This window comes from Enhydra lutris, unplaced genomic scaffold, assembly GCF_002288905.1.
Source record: "Enhydra lutris kenyoni isolate GAN:26980312 unplaced genomic scaffold, ASM228890v2 scaffoldscaffold37, whole genome shotgun sequence".
Taxonomy (NCBI): domain Eukaryota; kingdom Metazoa; phylum Chordata; class Mammalia; order Carnivora; family Mustelidae; genus Enhydra; species Enhydra lutris.
The window spans coordinates 22,152,258-22,175,898 of NW_019154121.1; the positions used below are offsets into that span (position 1 = coordinate 22,152,258).

The following is a 23,641-nucleotide window of genomic DNA, read 5'->3' on the forward strand; positions in this document are numbered from 1 at the left end:
TTGACTTTCTGCGTAATCACTTTGTCAGTGAGCTGTAGCATGACTCTCCTCATGGATTTTCCTTGTCTACTTCAGTTCACAGGTTTTATTTCATCAGTATGATTACTTCCAAGACTACAATTTTTGGTTACACCTTTTTGCAGTTTTTACCTTTAGAAAGTTCTGTGCCTACCACAGATACCAGTGCAATAAGCTCCATAGAGAGTAGCTAACATGTCTGTGTCCTAGCTAGCCTCTGCTGTTACCATGAAATCACAATTTTAGAATTGTCTGTGTTAGTAATGTTTTCATAATAATTTTATTTTTAGCAAATCTCATTTTGCACGCATTTTTGTTTTTCACTTAAAGGAAAGAACGTTTGGTGTATGTGGGTATCAGTATTGAAAACATCATTCCTCCACAAGTAAGTTCCTGGTTTGTACTATTTTTGAAGAAGAGACTGCCGTAATTGTTCTAAAATTTAACCCACTTTATGTAATGTGAATTGTTTTAAATACATAGTATACCTGTTTTATTAAAAGTGGAAATGTCGGGGCATCTGGGTGGCTCAGTGGGTTAAAGCCTCTGCCTTCAGCTCAGGTCATGATCCCAGGGTCCTGGGATCGAGCCCCGCATTAGGCTCTCTGCTCTGCAGGGATCCTGCTTCCTCCTCTCTCTCTGCCTGCTTCTCTGCCTCCTTGTGATCTCTGTTTGTCAAATAAATTAAAAAAAAAAAAAAAAAAAGTGGAAATGTAGGACCTTAAGGAAATCACCTGTATTTTCCCTCATGATTAAAATTAAATACATGCTGGACTGCTTGGTGGGCTCAGTTGGTAGAGCTTGCAGCTCTTGATCTCAGGGTTGCAGGTTTGAGCCCCACGTTGGGTATAGAGTCTACTAAAGAAAATAATAATAATAGTAAAATAAAATTACGTATATGCTGATAGCCCTAAAATGTACTATCACATTCAAATCAGATTTATATAGCTCACCCCTATGGGGTTTATGTTCTAGGGTGGTTTTATTTTTTAACACTGTATTATACTGGGTAATTAGTTTTTAGCTTCTTTATGTGTTGTTTATGTAAAGTGACAAAAGAGTAGTTTAGGGAGATTGGGTTTTAATTCTGTGCTCTGGGTATTTATTAAAAATCTCAGTATCTGTTCTTAACAGTTGGTTTCTTTGAAGGAATATTGTTTTACATTTATTAGTCTAATTTCTAATTAACGATATCCCAAGAGTGAAAGTACATGTAACATGGTTTTCATTTGAAATAAAGAAATGTTCCTAGTTTTGTACACACTTTCATTCAGGCTTAATTAAATCACATGCTTAACTAACCAAAACAGGTTACTTCATCACCATGCTTCTTTCTTTTTCTAAATCCATTATTTCATTGATTCAGCATATCTTCTGAATATCTTCTATGTGTTCAATTTAATTATTTGTTAAAAAATCTATCAGTGGAGAAACTTCATCATGATTGTTTTAAAGGAGTTAATTATAAACTCACAGAAACATAAGAATTTTAATACAGAAGGGCTTCATCTTTTGATCACCAGTACTCTTTTGAATCTCTCTACTTAGCATTGCCATGTTCATTCCATTTTGTTGGGGGGTGGGTGGGATCACCTCACTTTTTCGGAACTTTAACATGTGCTGCCTAGACAGACATTAGAAAACTATTCATTCCAAGAATCTTTTTTTTTTTTTGTCCTAATAACCTATATGTTTGTTACCATATTTTTAAACCAGGAGCCAGATTTTTCTGAAGATCATGAAGAAAAGAAAAAAGATTCAAAAAAATCCAAAGCAAACTTACTTGAAAGGAGATCAACAAGAACACGCAAATGTATAAGTTACAGGTATGAAATATGTGGAAATGGTAAAAGTGTAAAATGTCTTTTTTAATTATCCAGAATGACCCAAAGGTACATGCTTTTCCCTTTATAATGCTCTCTAGTTGCTTGTATATATTTGTTACTGGCTGTCTGTAGAATCCTGCCGCTTCAGAGCACCCAGCATGGTCCTTTCAGAGCATGAATTTGCTCCTGTCATCCTCTTCTGCTTAATATACTCTGTCAGATTTCTCTAGCTCTTGGGATAAGGCCTTTAACAAGGCCCCTACAGGCACCGTAGAGTCTGCTCCATACTTAGCTTTTTAGCTCCGTGTCATCCACATTTTCCCTCACTCTGTCGTTATTAGCCACAGTCGTCTTTCAGCTCCTTTGCATGTGCTGTTTACTCGACCTAGGATTTCCCTCCTGCTTTCAGCTTGTTACCCTTCTCTTGACCAAATCTATTATATGCCCTCGTGGCAACCAATTCTTCTCTTAGAAAGTACTTGTCATGGTTGTAATGATTGTGATTTTAGTTACTGAATTAGTATTTCTCTCCCTGACTGGACTATTAGCATGAAGGTAAGGAACACGTCTATTTTACACATTCTTTTGCCCTTGGCAGCTTAGCATAGTACCAGGAGATAGTAAATGCTCCACAAATGTCTATTGAAAGAATCAGTAAATATAGTTTGGTTTTCCATCTCCTTCTGACCCTCCGCTGCTTGTGATCTCTCATTCTCTCTCTCTCTCTCAAACGCAAAAAAATTTTTTTGATTAAAAGAAATAATTGCAACACATGACAAAACATTAAAATCTTTAATACTTAAAAAGCTCTCACAAATCAGTAAGAAAAGATGCGTAGTGGCTGATAAAATGGGCAAAGGTTTCAAATCAGTGCTTATAAAAGAAAAAGCAAAAATGGGGGCACCTGGGTGGCTCAGTGGGTTAAAGCCTCTGCCTTCGGCTCAGGTCATGATCCCAGGGTTCTGGGATCGAGCCCCGCATCGGGCTCTCTGCTCAGTGGGGAGCCTGCTTCCTCCTCTCTCTCTGCCTCTCTGCCTACTTGTGATCTCTGTCAAGTGGATGAATAAAATCTTTAAAAAAAAAAAAAAAAAAAGAAAAAGAAAAAATGACCAATAAACGTGTAACTAATTTTTGACCTTACTCAGCAATCACATTAAAATTGGAAGAACAAGAAAATAATTTTGCTTTTCAAAATTAGAACAAAATTGATGATAAAATTCATCAACTTCATGGTTATATTATAAATTACTACAACCCTTGAAGAACAGTTTTTATACTCTTTAAAGCCAACAGTTTTATAGAATACTAAGAACAGACGTATAGTCCAACAAATCTCTTGGTGAAACCTTGGGCATTTAGAGTTATGATAAGATAGAGTTATGTAGAGTTACAATAAAATACTGAGGAAGGGTAGCGTTTAGATGGAATGTAAAAGAAGCAATGAAGAGTTATGTTCAAGGCAAATTTATCAGATCTAGACCCCATAGGGACATGGGTTCCTGTTTCCTTGAAAGCGTAGAATTTGAAGTCAATGTGTGGAGTGTCATATCCAATCCCTTATTCAGAGCTCTGCATCTGGGATACAAATCAAGGCTACTTATTTGTGTTAAAAATAACAAATCCTCCAGGCAAGCGTGGAATGTTTTATTCTTACTGATACTATTTTGTAAGTCCAAAGGTTCTGATGGTCTCTGACATAGAAAACCAACTTTTTCGGTGAGTGAGAAAGTAGAAGTCATTCAAAGGAAGAGGCTGTTTTGCCACTTTATACTGAAACATACCATTGGGAGAAAATGTTGTTTTCTGTTAACTGTATCTTCCTTTATCTGTATCTGTTATTCTAGCCTGATGAGTGGATGCACAGATTTTTACTTTCTCAGAATTTGTTTAAGAGAAGCTAAGCTACAGCTGCAAGGTTGTTTTTCATAGCTGTGTTTGTAATTGTGAAAAAATTGGAAGTAAACTTTAAATTATGATACATCTATAAGATTAGATACTATATAGCCATTAAATACTATGTTGTAGAAGAATTCTTAACCTGAAACTTCTGGCTTCTCTGAAATTAGAGATAAAATTTTATGTTTATGTAGATTTTTTTTTTCCCTAGAGAGGAAATCCATAGCTATAATGAGTTTCTTATGAAAAGACAAAATATTTGGCTGTTAAACTCTGATGTTAATCCATTGTCTGCCTTTAATCCAGCACTGTCCAGTGTGATTTACTATGGTTATGGAAGGGTGCTCTTTCTTTGCTCTCTAGCCTGGTAATTGTAGCCATACGTAGCTGTGGAGCACTTAAAATCCACCTGGTGAGGAACAGAATTTTTTGTTTTAATTAATTTAAATATAGGTAGCCACACATGACTAATGACCATATTTTGCTTAGTTTTAGACAAGCCACTTTATCCTTTTGGTCACCTCAGGTCTAAAGTCTAGCGAGTTTTGTATGTGAAGAAATCTTGAGGATCGTCTAGACTTGTCTTGTTTAAGTTGGGGGCAGCGGCCTTTGTAAGAAAAAGTACTTTTACCTAGTTCTAAAATTCTGACCATCTATGTATGGATTTTGGTAATAATAGTAATACCATCTCCGATGACAGTAATCAGTAGTTCTCACACTTAGTATTACTTCTGGAACACTAATTCAACTTATTTCACTGTGTGATTTGTGTAGTTAGAGGTTGGCAAACTGTGGCCCGTGGAGCAGGTCCTGGCTCACTGCCTGTTTATATAGCCATAGCCCGTGACGTAGGGATGGTTTTTATATATATAAGTGATTGAAAAAAGAACCAAGAGAAGAAAATCTTAGGACGGTTACATGAAATTCAAATCCCAGTGTCCATGGATAAAGTCCGCTTGCATTCTCCACGGCGGCACGGCGACGGGGCTGTGTGGCTGCGGCAGAGACTGTGGAGTCTACAGAGCCTAGAAGAGTTCCTGTCGGGCCCTGTACAAAATAGTTGCTGATGCCTGGTGTAGCTGATCTTCAAAAATGAGTTAGATCCCGATTTACAAAAGAAACTGAGGTTCACAGGAGTGAAGTGTTGTAGTCCAAGTCACACAGTCCCGAAGTGGCAGAGAGCATTTTTATATTCAGGCCTTTTTCATTTCAGAGGCAACTCCTCCTAACCCATGTACCAGGCCAGGCTGTGATGTGATTGTTGTATATATTTTAGATTTGATGAATTTGATGAAGCAATCGATGAAGCTATAGAAGATGATATCAAAGAAGCTGATGGAGGAGGTATGTGTTTATCATTCCCTCTTCTTCGTATGAGTTGGCCAATAAGTTAACTTAAAATGCCCTGATTAGGGGCACCTGGCCGGCTCAGTCAGTAGAGCATGTGATTCTTTATCTCTCGGGGTCGTGAGTTCGAGCCCCACGTTGGGCATAGAGATTACTTTTCAAAAAAAGACAGAAAAACAATACTGATTAGAGCAGTAAGCATATATTTTTTTATTCTCTACTGATGTTAAATGTCTGAGATTCAAAATAATTTGTGGACATAGTGTCAATGGGTAGACTCAGATCTTACTAATTATTTTTTAAGCAGTTTTATGACCTGATATAAAATGTAAATGTTCCTCTATAGATTAAAAAATTTACTTCTGCTTCCAAAGAGAAAATCCACTTAAGGGGCGCCTGGGTGGCTCAGTGGGTTGAAGCCTCTGCTTATGGCTTGGGTCATGATCTCAGGGTCCTGGGATCGAGCTCTGTGTCGGGTTCTCTGCTCGGCAGGGAGCCTGCTTCCTCCCACCCTCTCTGCCTGCCTCTCTGCCTACTTGTGATCTCTGTCTGTCAAATAAATAAATAAAATCTTAAAAAAAAAAAAAAGAAAACCTGCTTAAACTTTCTTGTTGTTTATGTTTAGATCACTACAGATACAGAATCTTAAAAATTACGGATAATCTGAATCTGAATGATTGCTTTAGATCAACCTTTTAAAAATCAGTTTATTAATTCCATAGTCTTTAACAGGTGACATAAAAACAGTAGGATTTAAAGGTAAATTAAGGAGAATGACATAGAGAATTACCAGCGCTCTAGTATGGAGCATTGTGGTTTCCATTCGTACTTAGGAAAACTCTGAGGAGGATTAGTAGTAAGTAGGCTGTCTGAAGAACTCACCAGCTTTTCCAGGGCTCTGCACCTTATTGACAGTTTTGCTGCAGGATTCTCATCTTTTCTGTCCTGCGCACACAGTTAAAACGGATTGGTCTCTTTCTAAAGCCATGTCCAAAAGACAACTTTGAAGAAGAGATTCTTGAGTGATTGCTAATAGGTATGAGGTTTCCTTTGAGGTTGATGAAAATGTTCTGGAATTTGTTAGTGGTGATAGTTGCACAACTTTGTGACTACTGAAAACCTCTGAACCATACATTTTAAAAGGGTGAATGTTATATAGTATGCAAATTATATCAAATTTTTTAAAAAGTTCTTTACATGGTGAACTTCCACTTAGTAGACTAAACATGTGCAAAAATTCTCTTGATGAGAGCTTTGTCAGCTGAAGTTGTGAGAAAACCACTTATTTCTAGGAAAAAAATAAATGAGCCTAAACATGAACAAGGACTGCTCTAGATATTAAAGAGAAGCTTTTAATAAACGTACTGTCATCTCTCTTCCTCCCTTTATTCCCCTTATCGCACCTCTCCCCCTCCTCCCACCCCCAAACTCAGGAGCTGGCCGAGGAAAAGATATCTCCACCATCACAGGTCACCGTGGGAAAGACATCTCTACTATTTTGGATGAAGAAAGAAAAGAAAATAAACGACCCCAGAGAGCAGCTGCTGCACGCCGGAAGAAACGCCGGCGCCTAAATGATCTGGACAGTGACAGCAACCTGGATGAAGAAGAGAGTGAGGATGAATTCAAGATCAGCGACGGGTGCGTGGTTTGCCAGCAGATCCCGTTCCCTAGATACAGGCTTAAATGGGGCTCACAGAGAAGCTCGGCCAGGTTGTGACGGGGCTTTGGTCCTTCATGCACATGGACGATCTCTTTTATTTTCAGGCTATTTAAAACAGATTCAAGACTACGGATCTTGGTTCTTTTTAGATCAATACGTTTAATATTCAAAATCGTGTTTACATTTTATTAACTGGAATCGAGCATTCATTTGCTGTGCATCTCCATGCCACCTTCTGCCAACATGTCCTTGAGAGGTTCCTAGTCAAATGTGAGAATTAGACAGTTTAGGTGATTAGGTGCTATTCTCTGGTGACCCACAGAGGTTTGGGTTGGGGCAGGTAATCCAGTGTGGAAGATCAGGAAGGATTTTCCTGCAGACCAAGTGTTGAAACAATACCACAGAGTTTCTCCTCTCAGATTGTTAGTGGGAGAAACAAACTTGAAAACCACAAAAAAGTCATTCTGTGTCATTGCTACTAAAATGTAGGTAAAGTTAACCCTAACTTAGGTTAGGGTATAAAGGAAGAGTTTGATAAATCTAGAGAGTTCAAAGAAAGCCTTAGAATGGAAATAAAGCTTGATCTGAAATTTGAGGAAAGAAAAATTAGGCAAATCAGTGAGTTTGAGATTTTACAGTGGGATGAGAAAGAGGGTACCCTAAGAGCAGTCACGTGTTGAAGACAGCAAGGCATAAGACATCATGGAATATTTAGGAAGCTCCTGGTATGTCAGGGTGGCAAGAATATGAGGAAGAAGTAGAGAGTGCCCAGCTGGAGATGTGGCTAAAAGATAAAAAGGAACCAGATGATGGAGCGATTTGTTTGTCATGCACAGGAGTTTGCACTCTTACCCTGAAGATGATGAACGCCCATGGATGGGTTTTTAAGCATCAGGCTAATTAGGTTTATGTTTCAGAAAAATTCATCCTAACATTCATTTGGACACTATCTGGAGGGGAAATGAGTCTAGAGACTAGAGGGACTCCCTGGGCAATTGCTATAGTGGTTTAGGTGGGAGATGAGTGTCCGACAGAGAAGAGTGATCAGGTTGGGGATAGTATCTTTAAGAGGGTGACTCAGAGGGCACCTGGGTGGCTCAGTTGGTTAAGTGACTGCCTTCGGCTCAGGTCATGATCCTGGAGTCCTGGGATCGAGTCCCGCATCGGACTCCCTGCTCAGCGGTTAAGTCTTCTCCCACTGACCTCTCTCCCTCTCTCATTCTCTCTCTCTCTCAAATAAATAAATAAAATCTTTTAAAAAAAGGGGGTGGGGTGACTCAGAGAAGAGCTAATAATTGATTAGATGGGAGAAATTAGGAAAAGTACCAGGTTTCTGGTCTGAGTTACTGGATAGGTAATAGTTCTAAATATAAGGTTTGGAAACAGAAGAGAGGAATAGGTTAGGAAATAATGAATTCTCTTTGGGACATGTTAAATTTAAGGCATGTGGGGGACATCCCAAGATGCCAAAGAAATTTATGTACAAAAATCAGCATCAGTTCATCTTCTTAACTTCTCTGAAGAGAAAAATAGATGGCAAGACCTTTCTCCATTTTATTAACAGACAAATTGATAGAATTATCCAGATGTTTTACATTAACCATTACTGAATGATTCATTGGACTTGTTAGAATTTGAACTCAGAATCATAATTCATCTGGTTTCTCTTGGACAGATCTCAAGATGAGTTTGTTGTATCTGATGAAAACCCAGATGAAAGTGAAGAAGACCCACCATCTAATGATGACAGCGACACTGACTTCTGTAGCCGGAGACTGAGGCGACATCCCTCCCGGCCAATGAGGCAAAGCAGGCGTTTGCGAAGAAAGACCCCAAAGAAAAAGTACTCTGATGATGATGAAGAGGAGGAGTCTGAGGAGAACAGTAGAGACTCTGGTAAAAATAATTTGTACCCATATCACACCAACTCAATTCTTAGAACTTCTGGATTAAGAGTTCTTTTTTTTTTTCTTCCCCTAAAGACTTCATTTATTTATTTGACAGAGAGGGGGATCATAAGTTGGCAGAGAGGGAGGAGGCAGGCTCCCCGCCAAGCAGAGATCCCGATGTGGGGCTTGATCCCAGGACCCTGAGACCATGACCTGAGCGGAAGGCAGAGGCTTAACCCACTGAGCCACCCAGGGGCCTCTGGAGTTAAGAGTTCTGAAGATAGGGACACCTGGGTGGCTCAGTGGGTTAAGCCTCTGCCTTCAGCTCAGGTCATGATGTCAGGGTCCTAGGGATCGAGCCCCACATCAGGCTTTCTGCTCGGCGGGGAGCCTGCTTCCCCACCCTCTGCCTGCCTCTCTGCCTACCGGAGATCTCTCTCTCACTGTCAAATAAATAAAAACTTAAAAAAAAAAGTTCTTAAGATAAAATTCCATTCATTTGTAATATAAGCTTTCTGATAAAACTTTGAATTCTCATGATTCACTAGTAAGTAAGTTTTTCACAGAAAGCACATAAAGCACATCTAAGAAAATAAATACCAGGGCATGTGGCTGGTTAAGCTTGTGCCTTTGGCTTGGGTCGTGATCCCAGGGTCCTGGGATGAAGCCCTACATCGGGCTGCCTGCTCAGCGGTGAGTCTGCTTCTCCCTCTCCTCCTTGCTCATGCTCTCTCCTGCTCTCTCTCTCTCAAATAAATAAATTTTTAAAAGTAAATAAATAGGGACAGCTGGGTGGGTCAGTTGGTTAAGCATCTGCCTTCGGCTCAGGTCATGATCTCAGATTCCTGGCATCAAGTCCCATATCAGGCTCCTTGTTTAGCAGGGAGCCTGCTTTTGCCTCTGCCTGCTGTTCTCCCTGCTTGTGCTGGCTATCTTGCTCTCTCTCTCTGACAAATAAATAAAATCTTTTATAAATAAATAAATATGGATAAGTGTGTTAACTGCTAACCAAATTCATTTAGGATTGTAATGAATTCTTTTGGTGCAAAGTTTTCTTGCCTAGACTTTATCTTTTGTTGTTGTTGTTGTTGTTGTTTTCTTGCCTAGACTTTATCTTTTGTTGTTGTTGTTGTTGTTGTTGTTGTTGTTGTTAAAGATTTTTTCATTTATTTATTTGACAGACAGACATCACAAGTAAGCTGAGAGGCAGGCAGAGAGAGGAGGAAGCAGGCTCCCTGCCAAGCATAGAGCCCAATCGGGACTCAATCCCAGGACCCTGGGATCATGACCTGAGCCAAAGGCAGAGGCTTTAACCCACTGAGCCACCCAGGCGCCCCTAGACTTTATCTTCATAGAGTTTCTTTGGACTCATTCTCAATAAGCTGAGAACATTTTCCTCAGATACCTAGCAGTTGGAAAGAGAAGGTTCACCAGTTATTTCTAACACTTAGATCACTATCAGTGAGTGATTCATTCGTTTTTATAAATTAGTATTTTATAAATTAGTAGTAGTTGATGTTCTTATCCCTTTTATGTTTATCCCTATTAATTGAATAAATAGTGACAGGCCTAGCACCTAAAAGAACAGATGGGATTGGCAGAAAGGTAGCTGTCCTCTCACTGAGGAAATGTCACAGCCAGGAAGGAGTATTATATCCTTCACCTGCTGGGCTTATGGGTTTTTTTGTTTCAGATATCATATAACCATAGTAGAATTATCAAAATCAGATATTTTAAAACATTGAGGGGCGCCTGGGTGGCTCAGTCAGTTATCTGCCTTTGGCTCAGGACATTTTCTTAGGGTCTGGGACTGAGTCCCACATCAGGCTCCTTGCTCGGCAGGGGAGTCTGCTTCTCCCTCTTCCTCTGCCCCTTCCTCTCCCCTTGCTCGTGCGTGCTCTCTCTCTTTCTCTCAAACAAATAAATAAAATCTTTAAAAATAATTAAATAAGGGGGGTTAAGGAAGTAGGAGAAGAGTAAATGAAACAAGATGGGATTGGGAGGGAGACAAACCATAAGTGACTCTTTTTTTTTTTTTAAAGATTTTATTTATTTATTTGACAGAGATCACAACTAGACAGAGAGGCAGGCAGAGAGAGAGAGGGAAGCAGGCTCCCCGCTGAGCAGAGAGCCCCATGCGGGGCTCGATCCCAGGACCCTGAGATCATGACCTGAGCCGAAGGCAGCGGCTTAACCCACTGAGCCACCCAGGTGCCCCCATAAATGACTCTTAATCTCACAAAACAAACTGAGGGTTGCCAGGGGGAGGGGGGTGGGGGGGGGGGGGTAGGGTTATGGACATTGGGGAGGGTATGTGCTATGGTGAGTGCTGTGAAATGTGTAAACCTGGCAATTCACAGACATGTACCCCTGGGGATAAAAATATATTATATGTTTAAAAAAATAAAATTTATAAAAAATAATAAAAATAAAATAAAATAAATAAAACACTGATATATTACTTTATCTGATTAACAGTATACATTAAGATTTCATCAGATATCCCAAAATTGTCCTATCAATTTTTTTCTAGTCCAGGATCTAATCCAGGAGTACACATTGCATTTATTCATGTCTCTAGTCTCCTTTAATCTAAAATATTCCTCAAATCTTGTATTTATTAATCCTGACATTTTTGAAGAATACACACGAGTTAATTTGTAAAATGTCCCTCAGTCAGGGTGTGTTTTTTTGTTTGTTTGTTTACTATGATTAGATTCAGATTATATATTTTTCAGCAGGAATATCACAGAACTAATATATGCTCTCCAGGTCTCCGATATTTTTCCCTTTAGAATTAACAGTAATTTGTAGGAGGGCATTTTGAAACTATATATATACCATTTCTTTTCAGATGTTTCATCCATAGTTTTAGCATTCATTAATGATTTCATGGCTCTATCATCCCTTTTATATTTATTATTTGGTGTTCTTTAAGAAAGTGCTTTCCCTTCTCCCCTATATATTTCTTTATATTAGTATATACTTGTGGATTCTTATTTTAGTCTGTGGATATAATATGTTATCACCATTATGTAGGCTCAGTTTTTCCCAGATTTGGCCAGTAGGGACTCCTTCAGACTGTTGGTGAGCCATTTTGAAATGTTTGAAATTCATTCAAAGCTGGATGTGATAATTCAGTGGAATTCGTTAGCACCCCTGAAAAACTGCTCTAACACAAGGTCATAGTCTCTGGTTTACTATGCAAAGATGGTAAGGATAGTGCTATGTAACAGCACTTTGAGAGCTGAGGTAGCCCTGTATACTATAATTAGCAGATTTTATTTCCGTGGGGAAGCCAGAACTGTAACTCCAACTCTATACTTCTTTAAAACAGGTTTCTCAGTTTTCTGGGATTAGAGATTTTAATCTGTGCAGTACATTGTGAAGTTATAACTATACCAGACATCTGTACACATGGGAACAACAGGTTATTTTGAGGCAGAATAGTAACCGAATAGTCACCAAGAAGAGCAGCCATGGAGCTGGCTGGGTAGCTTTAGGTTGAATGAGCTAAAGATTGTGTAAAACATCTACTCTCAAACACTGGCTGCTAATAAGAAACATTAGTGAGCTTTAGGATTAAAGACCCTTACACATTTACTCACACTACTAAGAGGAAAATAAGAGACTTATAGTGAGTGGTGCCTGGCTGGCTCAGTAGAGTATGTGACTGTTGGTCTTGGGCTTGTGAGTTTGAGCCCCATGTTGTGTGTGGAGTCTACTTAAAAAAAAAAAGAGAATTGCTTCTCGGCCTTTTGGCTAAGATCAAGTGTAAAAAAAAAAAAAAAAGAGGGAGACTTACAACCATTATTAACTTAAAAATTGTTATTACTGAATCCTACTTACTAAGAGCTTTACATTTTTATAACCTAGGCTAATTACATTTCTTGTTAAAAACTTGGCATTTTGTTATTTCTTTTTTCTTGAACAGAAAGTGATTTTAGCGATGATTTTAGTGATGATTTTGTAGAAACTCGGCGGAGGCGGTCAAGGAGGAACCAGAAAAGACAAATTAACTACAAAGAAGATTCCGAAAGTGATGGTTCCCAGAAGAGTTTACGACGTGGGAAAGAAATCAGACGAGTTCACAAGCGTAGGCTTTCCAGCTCAGAGAGTGAAGGTAAGGAGTAGATCTCCAGTTTATAGAAGTTTGGACAAGGCATTAATAGAAGCTATAAACTCAGGATTGTGGTTCTGTACCATTTCATAGAAATTCAATAATAAGCAGTGATATCTTTGAGACAAAATCCATTCTTTTTTGCCTGATCTCTTTTACAGTTAAAATAAATGATACTTGATAAGATACTAATTTTTAATGTCTCCATTGTAATAATTTTTCATTGAAATAGACAAGTCTTGGAAAATTAAGATCTGAGCAAGAATTCTTCTGCTCCCTTATTAATCATGGCCCTCATTTTGAGATAACCTTTTCCCCGGATAATTAAACAGTTGCAAATACAGGGACCTGCTGTCTCTTTCCAACTTGATGGTGCGCTTCAGTCGGTTTTATTTCTTAATAGTTTTAGCTTTGAGCTTCAGTTGTTTTATTTCTTAATAGTTTTAGCTGTGCTCCATGCCAGGAAAAGCTCTAAAATGTGAATTCGTGATATCCATTTAGTCTTGTGGTTATTCCAGTTCTTTTAAATAATTCTAACCTTTACATAATTCTCCATTATTTATTATCTGTCTTGAAGATTTCAAAGATCCTTATCAGTTAAGTTTGAGCCCAAGCCAGGGAAGAAAGGGAAGAAATAGTTGAACATGGGAGACTAAAGAAAGGAGATGAACATCTGATTGTGTGTATTTATCTTCATGTGTCATTAAAGATAAACAAATTCAGTAATTCAACTATTAAAAACAAATACTTATTGCACTGGTCACTGTTCTAGGCACTGTGACTGGAAAAGTGAACAGAAGAGCCAAAAATCTGTAACTCCCATATGTAACCCTTATTTTAATTAGGGGGAGAGATAATAAGCAAGATAAATAAGTAGAACAGATGCTGTATTAGGTGGGGATAAATGTTGTGGGGAAGAATAAAGGAGAAAGAGGAGCTGGGTTGGGAAGAGTGGCTGGGATCTCACATAGGGCACCACAAGAACGCCTCACTAAGAAGACCGCATTCGAGTAAAGACTTGACATAATGTTGGTGTGTGTCATGCATTTATCTGAAACAAGAGCGATACAGGCAGATGGAGCAACTAACGTGAAGGCCTGGAGGCAGCTTTGTGTCTGGCGTGTTCAGGAATGGAGAGAAAGGAGGCCAGGGTGGTGGAAGGAGAATGATTGAAGGGAAGAATTGCATGAGATGATACAGAGATCAGCAGGGGTCCCAACATGAAGACAGTAGTCCACAACTACAGCCACCTGTTTGTGTAAACATTTTGTAAATCAAGGTTTATTGGACCAGCCACGCTCATTGTTTCTTACATATTGCCTGTGGCTGCTTTTGCATGAAGTTGAGTAGCTGTAATGGAGACTGTAGGGCCTGCGCTTTTACAAAAAATAAAACAAGCAAATTGCCAAACTGATGAACTGTGCCATCCGGTTGAACTTTCTGTGGTGATGGAAATATGCTCTGTCTGTGCTGTTGAGGATAGTAGCCACTAGCCTCATGTGGCTGTTGAGCACCTGCAGTGTGACTGGTATGACTGAGGAGCTGAATTTTTCATTTGTACTTAATTTTAAGTCCTTTAAATTTACAGTAGCTACACGTGATTAGTGACTACCATATGGGATAGCATGGTAGGCCATTGTATAGTATAAACTTTGGAGTTTATTCTCTGTGAGAAGATAACTAATTGGAGGAGTTTGAGCAGAGCAGTGATATGATCTGACTTATATTTTAATTTGCTGTGCTAGCTGTGTTATGAATAAATTTAAGGGGAGAAGGGCAGAATCTAGGAGACCTATTGGGAACCCACTGAAACAGGCCCAGTAAAAAGTGATGGTGGGTGACACTAGGTCAGTGGTAGGAAAGAGGTGAAAGGGGTGAATGGTCTACCTTTTGAAGGTAGACAAAGAGGATTTACTGTTTGGTTAGATGGGAGAAAGAAAACAATCAAAATATGACTAAGTGATTAGAACACTAGAGTTGCCGGTGACTCAGACCGGGGAGACCAGAGCAGTACAGGTTTGAGGCAGAAGTGTAGGACCTTGGTTCGGGACATACCAGGTTTGAGATGCCTGTTTAGAAATCCCAGCATAGTTGTTGGGTTGGCGGGTTGTTGATACGTGAGTCTGGAATTTAGGGGTGGCCTAGAACAAGGTCATCAGCATATAGATGCCAAGCCATGAGATTAGGTGAGATCACCCAGATGTAAATACAGACAAGAAGACATTGAAAGACTGCCAAGGAAGGACATTTAATAATATGGGTTAGGGGTTAGCGCACTGTTTCAGATGCCCAGATTTGGGTGCTCAGTTTAATCTTTCCTTATCAGTCTGTATACATGATTCCATAATTGGAGGGATAGTGAATAGGGGTTTCTCAGTTTGTGACCACCCTATCTTCATCTAATTTAAGGATTATCCTGTTTGTTTTCTACGAAATAGGATTTTGCTCTTTCCTAAAATCTTAGTTAAAAAACACACTGTGGATCATTCTATGGATTGTTAAGAGGCCTGAGACGATAGAGAAATCAGGCCAGTTATTGGAGGGAAATAGAATACATGGGCAAGTCTGCAAGCAGGATATGGGGTGAATATGGGGAGGAAAAGCAAAATTACTTGTAAATCTGTTATGGTTAACTGTGTCGATGGCTTAAATGTGCTGTTTATTCTAGAGAGCTATATGTCCAAGAACTCTGAAGATGATGAGCTAGCTAAAGAATCAAAGCGGTCAGTTCGCAAGCGAGGTCGAAGCACAGATGAGTATTCAGAAGCAGATGAGGAAGAAGGAAAACCATCTCGAAAACGGCTACACCGGATTGAGACAGACGAGGAGGAGAGTTGTGACAATGCTCATGGAGATGCAGATCAGCCTGCCCATGACAGCCAGCCCAGGGTCCTGCCCGCAGAACAGGAGAGCACCAAGAAGCCCTATCGGATAGACAGCGATGAGGAAGAGGACTTTGAAAATGTAGGCAAGGTGGGGAGCCCTTTGGACTATAGCTTAGTGGACTTGCCTTCCACCAATGGACAGAGTCCTGGCAAAGCCATTGAGAACTTGATTGGCAAGCCAGCTGAGAAGCCTCAGACCCCCAAGGACAACAGCACAGCCAGTGTGAGCCTGGCCCCCAATGGGACAAATGGTGGGCAGGAGGCAGGGGCACCAGAAGAAGAGGAAGATGAGCTTTTAAGAGTGACTGACCTTGTTGATTATGTCTGTAACAGTGAACAGTTATAAGACTTTTTTTCCATTTTTGTGCTAATTTATTCCACGGTAGCTCTCACACCAGCGGGCCAGTTATTAAAAGCTGTTTTATTTTTCCTAGAAAACTCCACTACAGAATGACTTTTTAGAAGAAAAATTTCAACAAACCCTGAAGTCTTTCTGTGAAGTGACCAGTTTTGAACTTTGAAGATAAATAATTGCTGTAAATTCCTTTTGATTTTCTTTTTCCAAGTTCATGGTCCTTGGTAATTTCATTCATGGAAAAAATCTTATTATAATAACAACAAAGATTTGTATATTTTTGACTTTATATTTCCTGAGCTCTCCTGACTTTGTGAAAAAGGGTGGATAAGAATGCATTCCGAATCTGTGAGGGCCCAAAACAGAATTAGGGGTGGGAGAAAGCACTTGTGCTTTAGCTTTTTCATATTAAATATATATTATATTTAAACATTCATGGCATAGATGATGATGAACAGACTGTTTAAAAGTTCCAGTCTGTATTGTTGCAGTTTGAGAACTGTAGATAACATCATACATAAGTCATTCAGTAACAGCATTCATGATATCAACTTGTTTACTATTGGAGATAACCACACTTAATAAAGAAGAGATGGAGAAAGCACCATCATTAAAAACTCTAACCTGAGTTTGTTATAGCGGAGTTTCTTGTTTTGAAAAAAAATCATCTGAAAAACATTTGTACAGTAAAATGTATAATGAAGCTTTGACAACCAGATTGTGCTAGCAGCAAATTTTTTTTAAGCAGCTTTATGCAGTGGTGATGAGGTGGCCTCGAATATCCTATAAATGGAGAGTTATTAGTGAAATAAGCACGGTCTTTCTTTAGGCCGAGGTGGACTGTAAACTTTGCAGCAAGTATAACTCTTATCTTCCGGCCACTTACTATTTAAATATCTGAAATATCCCATTTGGAAAGAAAAACATCTATACATAACATACATGAAGAGATGCTAAGCTAACAGCGGTATTTTAGCACATTTGATGACGGGGAAAGGATTTTCAGGTGAATTTTAACTGGTCTATTCTTGCCCTTAGTATCTACTTCAAATTGAAGTCTACAAACAAAGCAGTTCCTTTGGGAGGTTTTTAGTTTGAGTTTTAGCATGTATGTGTGTGTATATGTGTGTGTATGTGTGTGCGTTGGAATTTCCTATCTGCCTGGATATATTAGCAGGGTTTGAATGTAGTTTTGGCCTTTGGCCATTAGACTTCTATTAAAATTCATTAATAGTCACATGACCAACCTAGAGTTGATTGAGAACCGCCAATATACTTAATGGGCATGACATCCATTTCAAACATCTCAACACTTTAATGAAAGATAAGCCCTTTGTTTCAAGAAAAAGGGGTTTATAACTAAATATCTAACAAGTAATTGACACTAAAATATGAACTTTGTCTTATTTAGTTACTGTTACAGCTGTAAAATTTCAGGCAGAGCCATAAATAACATTGTACAAAGTGTAGCACTTGTGATTAAACCTTGCCTGTCAAATTCTGAAGCCTTCAGCCATTACTTCTGTGAATACTTTTGCCCTGGGATTTGGGTTTTTCTGTTCCGGTGTTGTGTCTGTTGCCGGCAATGGACACACCATATCTGCTGCTGGCCCAAGGAACTTTGTTAATTTTTCTTTCCAAATTAAGCATTATATGTGCTAGTCAGTGTATAGTAAAGCACTTCTCTTTTTTATTATTAAAAAGCTGGCATTAGACTTGCATTATAAATACCTCTCTAGAAACTTTATACTCCTTCTTTTCCTTTCAACAGGTGTTGCCCTTAAATCTTATCTTTTGGCCTTGAAAGTTTATAGCTGTTGTTTTCATTTGTTGGTTCTTTTGTTTGTTTTGTTTTGTTTCACTTTAGTTGTGTAGTACCTGCCCATTAATATTTTTGCTTTGATTCTAGCAATGTATATGTATCTGTATAAAAAAATAAAATAATGAAAGCAGCCTAAAAATAGGATGCACCAATAGCATGTGGTTCCAAGCAAGTTGTGATTTTTTATTTTGAGACAGTGTTCCACTGGAAGGGAGGGAAGGGCTCACAATCACAGACTCTCAGAGCAGGGTTACGTAAGGAGCCATATTCACGTACCAAGCCTCCTTTCTAGCCAGGTTTGTTCATTTGTTTGAAAGTTGGGTGAGAATGTTAGTTATCCTTTTTAACTATCCAACAGGCAGGCAATAGAAGGATTCCTACTAGTGCAAGGTAAGTGGTTAGAATGTGTGGAGGGGCCTCCCCTGCCCCCATTCTTCCTCTACCACTTTAGTCCTGCAGCTGGGTAAAGCCACTACCGTGTAGAAATTCCCACGTACGCGGTCTCTACCTCTGGACACACCAGCTCCTGCTTCCACCACTCCATAGTTAAGCAAGTGATAAGAAGTATCCAGTGGGGTAGATTATTTATTTTACAGGATGCCTAATGTGAAATAAAGGTATTCTTTTTACTTTTCTCTTACAGAGAGCAAAAGGTCATTGTTACCAGAGTAAAGACTGAGTACAAGTTAGCATAGGTCCCACTGACATGGGTTATGATACCACTTTTGCTGCCTGTTAATTTACCGAACTTGAATTAAGTGTTTGTGAACTTGATAGTGAATGTCTGCCTTCTAACCTTTTATTCTGATTAAGCCAGTTTACTGTTTCATCTACAAAGAGTGCAATCCAAGCAGCTGAACTTACAAATTATTATGCAGACAGGTTAATTATGGGCAATTAAATGTTGGACAGTTCAAAACCAATTCTGCTGCTTGATGATTAGATTTAGTCCCTCATAGAGTCTTGAGCTCACTGAAATACTAAGTGAACATGCTTTGAAGAAGTTAAAAAAAAATGTAAAAGAAAGTAAATGTCCTGTATCCAAAGATTTGATTCAGTCATTAGGAACTGGACAGAGTATAGGAAAGCAGCAGTTCATCTAGAATTTCAAACATCTTGGATCCTCAGAGTACTAACCGTGGATCTAGATCCATCCGTAGCTGCCATTTAATAGAGTCCTTTAATACTTCGAACCTTTTTTGAAATACAGGTGGACTCCCAGTGTCATACTGCACAGTCTAGCACGTGTATTAAGGGGAGATGTAGTTTAGTGCGCAGAATATTTAGTTCACATTTCTGTAAAAGTTTGAAAAGTAGCCAAATTTTCACAAAGCAGAAGCTTTGAATTAAAATATATGAAAGGAACTCAGACTGAAAATACACATTTCGGTTTTGTAGACTTGTGTCGATGAAATAGGGTGTAGTGTAAAACATTTTTCATTGTTGGCACATTATTAGAGAATGATGGCAGAGAGCTTTTCAAGAGTTTATTAGATAACATGAAGGTTGGGTTTCCTTGACATTTGTTTTTCCAGTTGGTCAAGGTTGCATATGCAGATAATAAAGAGGAGTTTTGTTTAGAATAAATTCATGTCTACTGATAGTCTTTTTTTTTTTTTTAATATGACCTGCCAAAGAACCAAGGACTTAGAATGCTAAAGAAGTTGAAAAAAACATTTTTAAACAAACAAATTTTGAAAGGATATTCCAAACTCCAGTTTTCACATTTTGGTTGATAGAGCCCATACCATAGTATGCATCTGAGCAAAGTATATATACTAAGAAAAATGTAGGCGTGTACTTGCTTGTAAAATGGTGGGAAAATGTTGGGAGTTTTTAAATGGGATTGATGGAATTTACTTTGTCACAAAGAATGCCTTTTTAGCTTATGTTTGTGGGGATGAGCAATGTTAACCATGCGCTAGTTCTACCATATGACTGGAAGGGACCCAAGGAATCTTTTAGTTGAATATTCAGAAAAAGTTGTGAACTCTGCCCTTCACCAACACAGTGAAACAGGTCCGGAATTGCTTCACAGCTGTAGAACAAGTATTCACAGACCCAGATCTTTTTTAAAAAATAGAACATACATATATGTATGTATATATATATATAAATTAATATGTGTATACATACTTTAGATGTTAGCAATTAAAAATGAATCCTTTGAAATCACTGACATCGCAAAAAGACATAAGACAAATAATTGTGACTGATGTGAAATTATGAACATTTTTTTTTAATTTTTTTAAGATTTTTTATTTATTTATTTGACAGAGAGAGATCACAAGTAGGCAGAGAGGCAGGCAGAGGAGGAAGCAGGCTCCCTGCTAAGCAGAGAGTCCGATGCGGGGCTCGATCCCAGGACCCCGAGATCATGACCTGAGCCGAAGGCAGAGGCTTTAACCCACTGAGCCACCCAGGCGCCCCAATTATGAACATTTAATTACAGAAAGTCTAGAAGAAAATAGTGAAGTTCCTCTTCTTGGTTTGATACTCTAAGAAAATATTCCTGATTCTCTAAGAAGTAAGAATGCCAAGACTGCATATCTGCTATAATCTACCTAGTCCCCTGCTTAATATTATTAGACCTTCTTAGAATAAAATCCATTCCTATTTTATCCACCATTCCCAGTGTGTACCTGTAAACCTACTTTGCAAGTGGCAGTTTAGCTGCTGATTGTCTTATTTTTATACCAATCCGAAAAGACAAGGCCCTTTGCTATCAGTGTATTAAACTGGGTTATTGTGTTATGTGTACATGTAATAATTTGTTTTCAAGATATTTCACTTCAACTTAAGTATCATTTATCATTTTTTCAGTGCCAAGAATTGCTAAGTAATTATGTAATGTACATCGAAGAAGAGTCATTCCCTAGCAAGCAAGCAGTCTTCATAAGCCAAACTGTAGTGTGCTTGGTATAGAACCACTTTAGATTATACACTCAAGGCTTCTTTTGTACGTATAAACCCTCTCAGAAATTGATTAGAATAGGACCCCAGTAGTGGATATTTTTCCCCTCATTTTGGTCATGTGAGCTCAACTTTTTTTTTCATTTTATATTTTTACAATTTCATTCTGCGAAATGCTGCAAACCCAGTTCTGGCACATGGTGATTTCAGTTAATGAAAATGTTATTTTTATTTTAGTAACTTTTAAGATATATCCTATGCATAAGTTATATGAGAGGGCATAACAAATTATTAGATGAATAGAAATTTATTAATTAAGCTCCTTAGACATTTTGAATGAGAAAAAACATTTAAAGGAACTACATTTTTGTTTTTTGCCAAACCGGTACAAGCTAGTAAATGCACTAAGTACTGAGTGACCTGCCTTGTTCATTTTGCCACTGGATGATGTAAGTTAAGAATGGAATTGTTAACCCTAATTATATATTTTCTTGACTTTCATCACTTTCTAAAGAAATCTAATTTAAGTGTTTGGGGTTTTGTTTGACCTGTATTTATTGAGTTCTGGTCATAGACCAGGAGCTGCATGTCATGCTTATGGATGGCCAGAACACAGTCATTGGGATACTTAATGGCTCAAGACCTTCTGAATCATTTAACTTATTTTGTATGTTGCAAAAAAAAAAAAAGTTTATTTTGCTTGAGAGTCACATTTTTTATATAACTGTACAGCTTCTAAGGGTTGGGAGGTGGAAAAATACCCTAAAATAGGTTGTAGATTTTTACAATTGTGTTTATGCTAGAACATCTACAGGTGCATATGTAATTAAACCTAAAATTGTTTAAAAATCTGTGCCATGGTCTTTTTCATTTTCCTAACCTTTAGCAGAGTTGGTGCATGTCAATATTGCTATGTGGACAAGCCTTGGAATTAGGCTAATAACCCTTGTCTCCAGAGCTTTAAGATCATTGCATGAAAATTATACACAGACACGTATATACACACACATACGCACACATGTGCACACATGGATCTAGTTTATATTATTGTAAATGAATTTTCAATTTCGGAACAGCTATAATAGCCTGAAGTTGGCAGTTAACAGCATATTATAGTGTGCAATTTTCGTGATGCCTAAGTAGGGTATTCTCAATGTTGGTCTGGTATTTTGTTCTCTTAGGGAAGTAGTTTCTTGATAAATATCTGAATTGTAGCTTGCCCAAACCTGCCGGGGAGGTTTTGGATATACCTTGAAAGGGAGTGTCCCATGCGGGGATAGGCGGGGTGGGTTGGGGCAGAGCTTGGCTTCTTTTCAGTCTGTAAAAGAAGGGGAAAACTAGAATTACTTGATTTGGTTCTTGTTATTCAGTAGACTTAATGCCACAGGAATATTTTTCTGCTGGAAGGGATATCAGATTCAAATCCCAATTCTCCCCACATTTGATGAAAAGTATCTTTAAAGCTTGTAGTGTTGCTGATTCTAGCAGTCTTTTACATGGCACGTTTCACCGTGACTTATATTAAGACACCAGTATGTTTGCTGTCTGATAATTTTACCATTCTAACTCCTCATCTATATAGCACAAGTGTATCCTTATAAAGAATTAATTCATCTAAGTGTGTCAAAATTTCTATCTAAACTACCTTAATCTATTGTCAGCTAATGTGGGATTGTCCGTTTCTTTGCTAGCTTCATCCATTCAGAGGAGAAGCCTGGGAATCATGAATTTCCAGGTGAAGAAGACAAATTGCAGATAAGAATTTGTGAATGGTATATGTTAAATTTCATTTTGATTTTAAAGTAATAGTAGCTGAGATTCAGGGAGTATTTGGTCAAAATGCCTCTTGGATTTTCAGACATGCTTATATGAAATGCTTTATTTTCCTATGCATAAAAAAATTATTGCTGGAATAGGGTCTCAGAATGCTTTATTTTATTTCTAGGAGATGAGAGCTAAAGCAGAAGCTCCAAGATTGGCATAAAACTGTGGAGGTAATCAGGAACGCGCTGTTAGTCAAACAGGGGAAGCTGGAGTGCTCTCTGCCACATATAATGTACTGCATGTGTGTGTGTGTGTTGGGGGGGAGATTTGAAAACTGGAAATGTGATTCCAATAATGCACAAAGTAAATTTTGTGCATAGAAAATATGGGAATTCCTGGTAGCTTAAAGCTTCAGGGGTTAACTGCAGTGTATGAACACCTAGTGTGTTAGAATTGCAGTGCATACTTGTTTAAATATAATATTCCTTGTAAGTGACAACCAAAATATGTTGTGGCTGGTGCCAATATTTTTTGTTAATGAAATGTTCAATGTTTCACTACAGTCTGATCAGAACTCTTGGTGTTATAAGCCAGGCCTAAAGCTATTTTATAGCTATTGGCCTAATTGTGTAACTTTTTTCTTTCAAAATGTTTTATTATAATACTTCTGTCATTTCTTTCACTTAATATATGTCAATTGTCATAATAAAAAATTTAAATAATTTGATGTAGTTAGCATCATGTGTTTGCAAACTTAGTTTATTTCAAACTTCATGGCACAGAGAAGGCTAAGAATTTTCAGCAATAGTTGATGAAGCCTGAAAATTTTGTCATCTAAGGGGAAAATGAATTGTTCTCTACTGTCTAGAAAGTAAATTTGTGGTGGCACCTGGGTGGCTCAGTGGGTTAAGCCTCTGCTTTCAACTCAGGTCATGATCTCAGGGTCCTGGGATCGAGCCCCGCATCAGGCTCCCTGCTGAGCAGAGAACCTGCTTCCCGCTCTCTCTGCCTGCCTCTCTGCCTACTTGTGATCTGTCAAATAAATGAAGTCTTTAAAAAAAAAAAAAAAAAAGTAAGTAAATTTGCAAGTGTATCGATTTGCCCAAAGTTACTTTTAAGGCTGTATGCCAGCTAGGTGAATTA

The 23,641-nt window shown here is 38.3% G+C and overlaps 1 protein-coding gene across 1 annotated transcript in view; it reads left to right on the forward strand.

The window, feature by feature from the left end:
- LOC111154398 (remodeling and spacing factor 1) overlaps positions 1–16,653 on the forward strand; it is a 164,234-nt gene extending 147,581 nt beyond the window's left edge. Inside the window, exons 10-16 of the mRNA XM_022513946.1 lie at positions 349–403; positions 1,735–1,844; positions 5,017–5,084; positions 6,521–6,728; positions 8,426–8,646; positions 12,574–12,762; positions 15,428–16,653. Coding sequence (XP_022369654.1) covers positions 349–403; positions 1,735–1,844; positions 5,017–5,084; positions 6,521–6,728; positions 8,426–8,646; positions 12,574–12,762; positions 15,428–15,990 — 1,414 coding nt within the window. The 3' untranslated portion in view covers positions 15,991–16,653. The remainder of the gene's footprint in view (positions 1–348; positions 404–1,734; positions 1,845–5,016; positions 5,085–6,520; positions 6,729–8,425; positions 8,647–12,573; positions 12,763–15,427) is intronic.
- Positions 16,654–23,641: the final 6,988 nt, after the last annotated feature.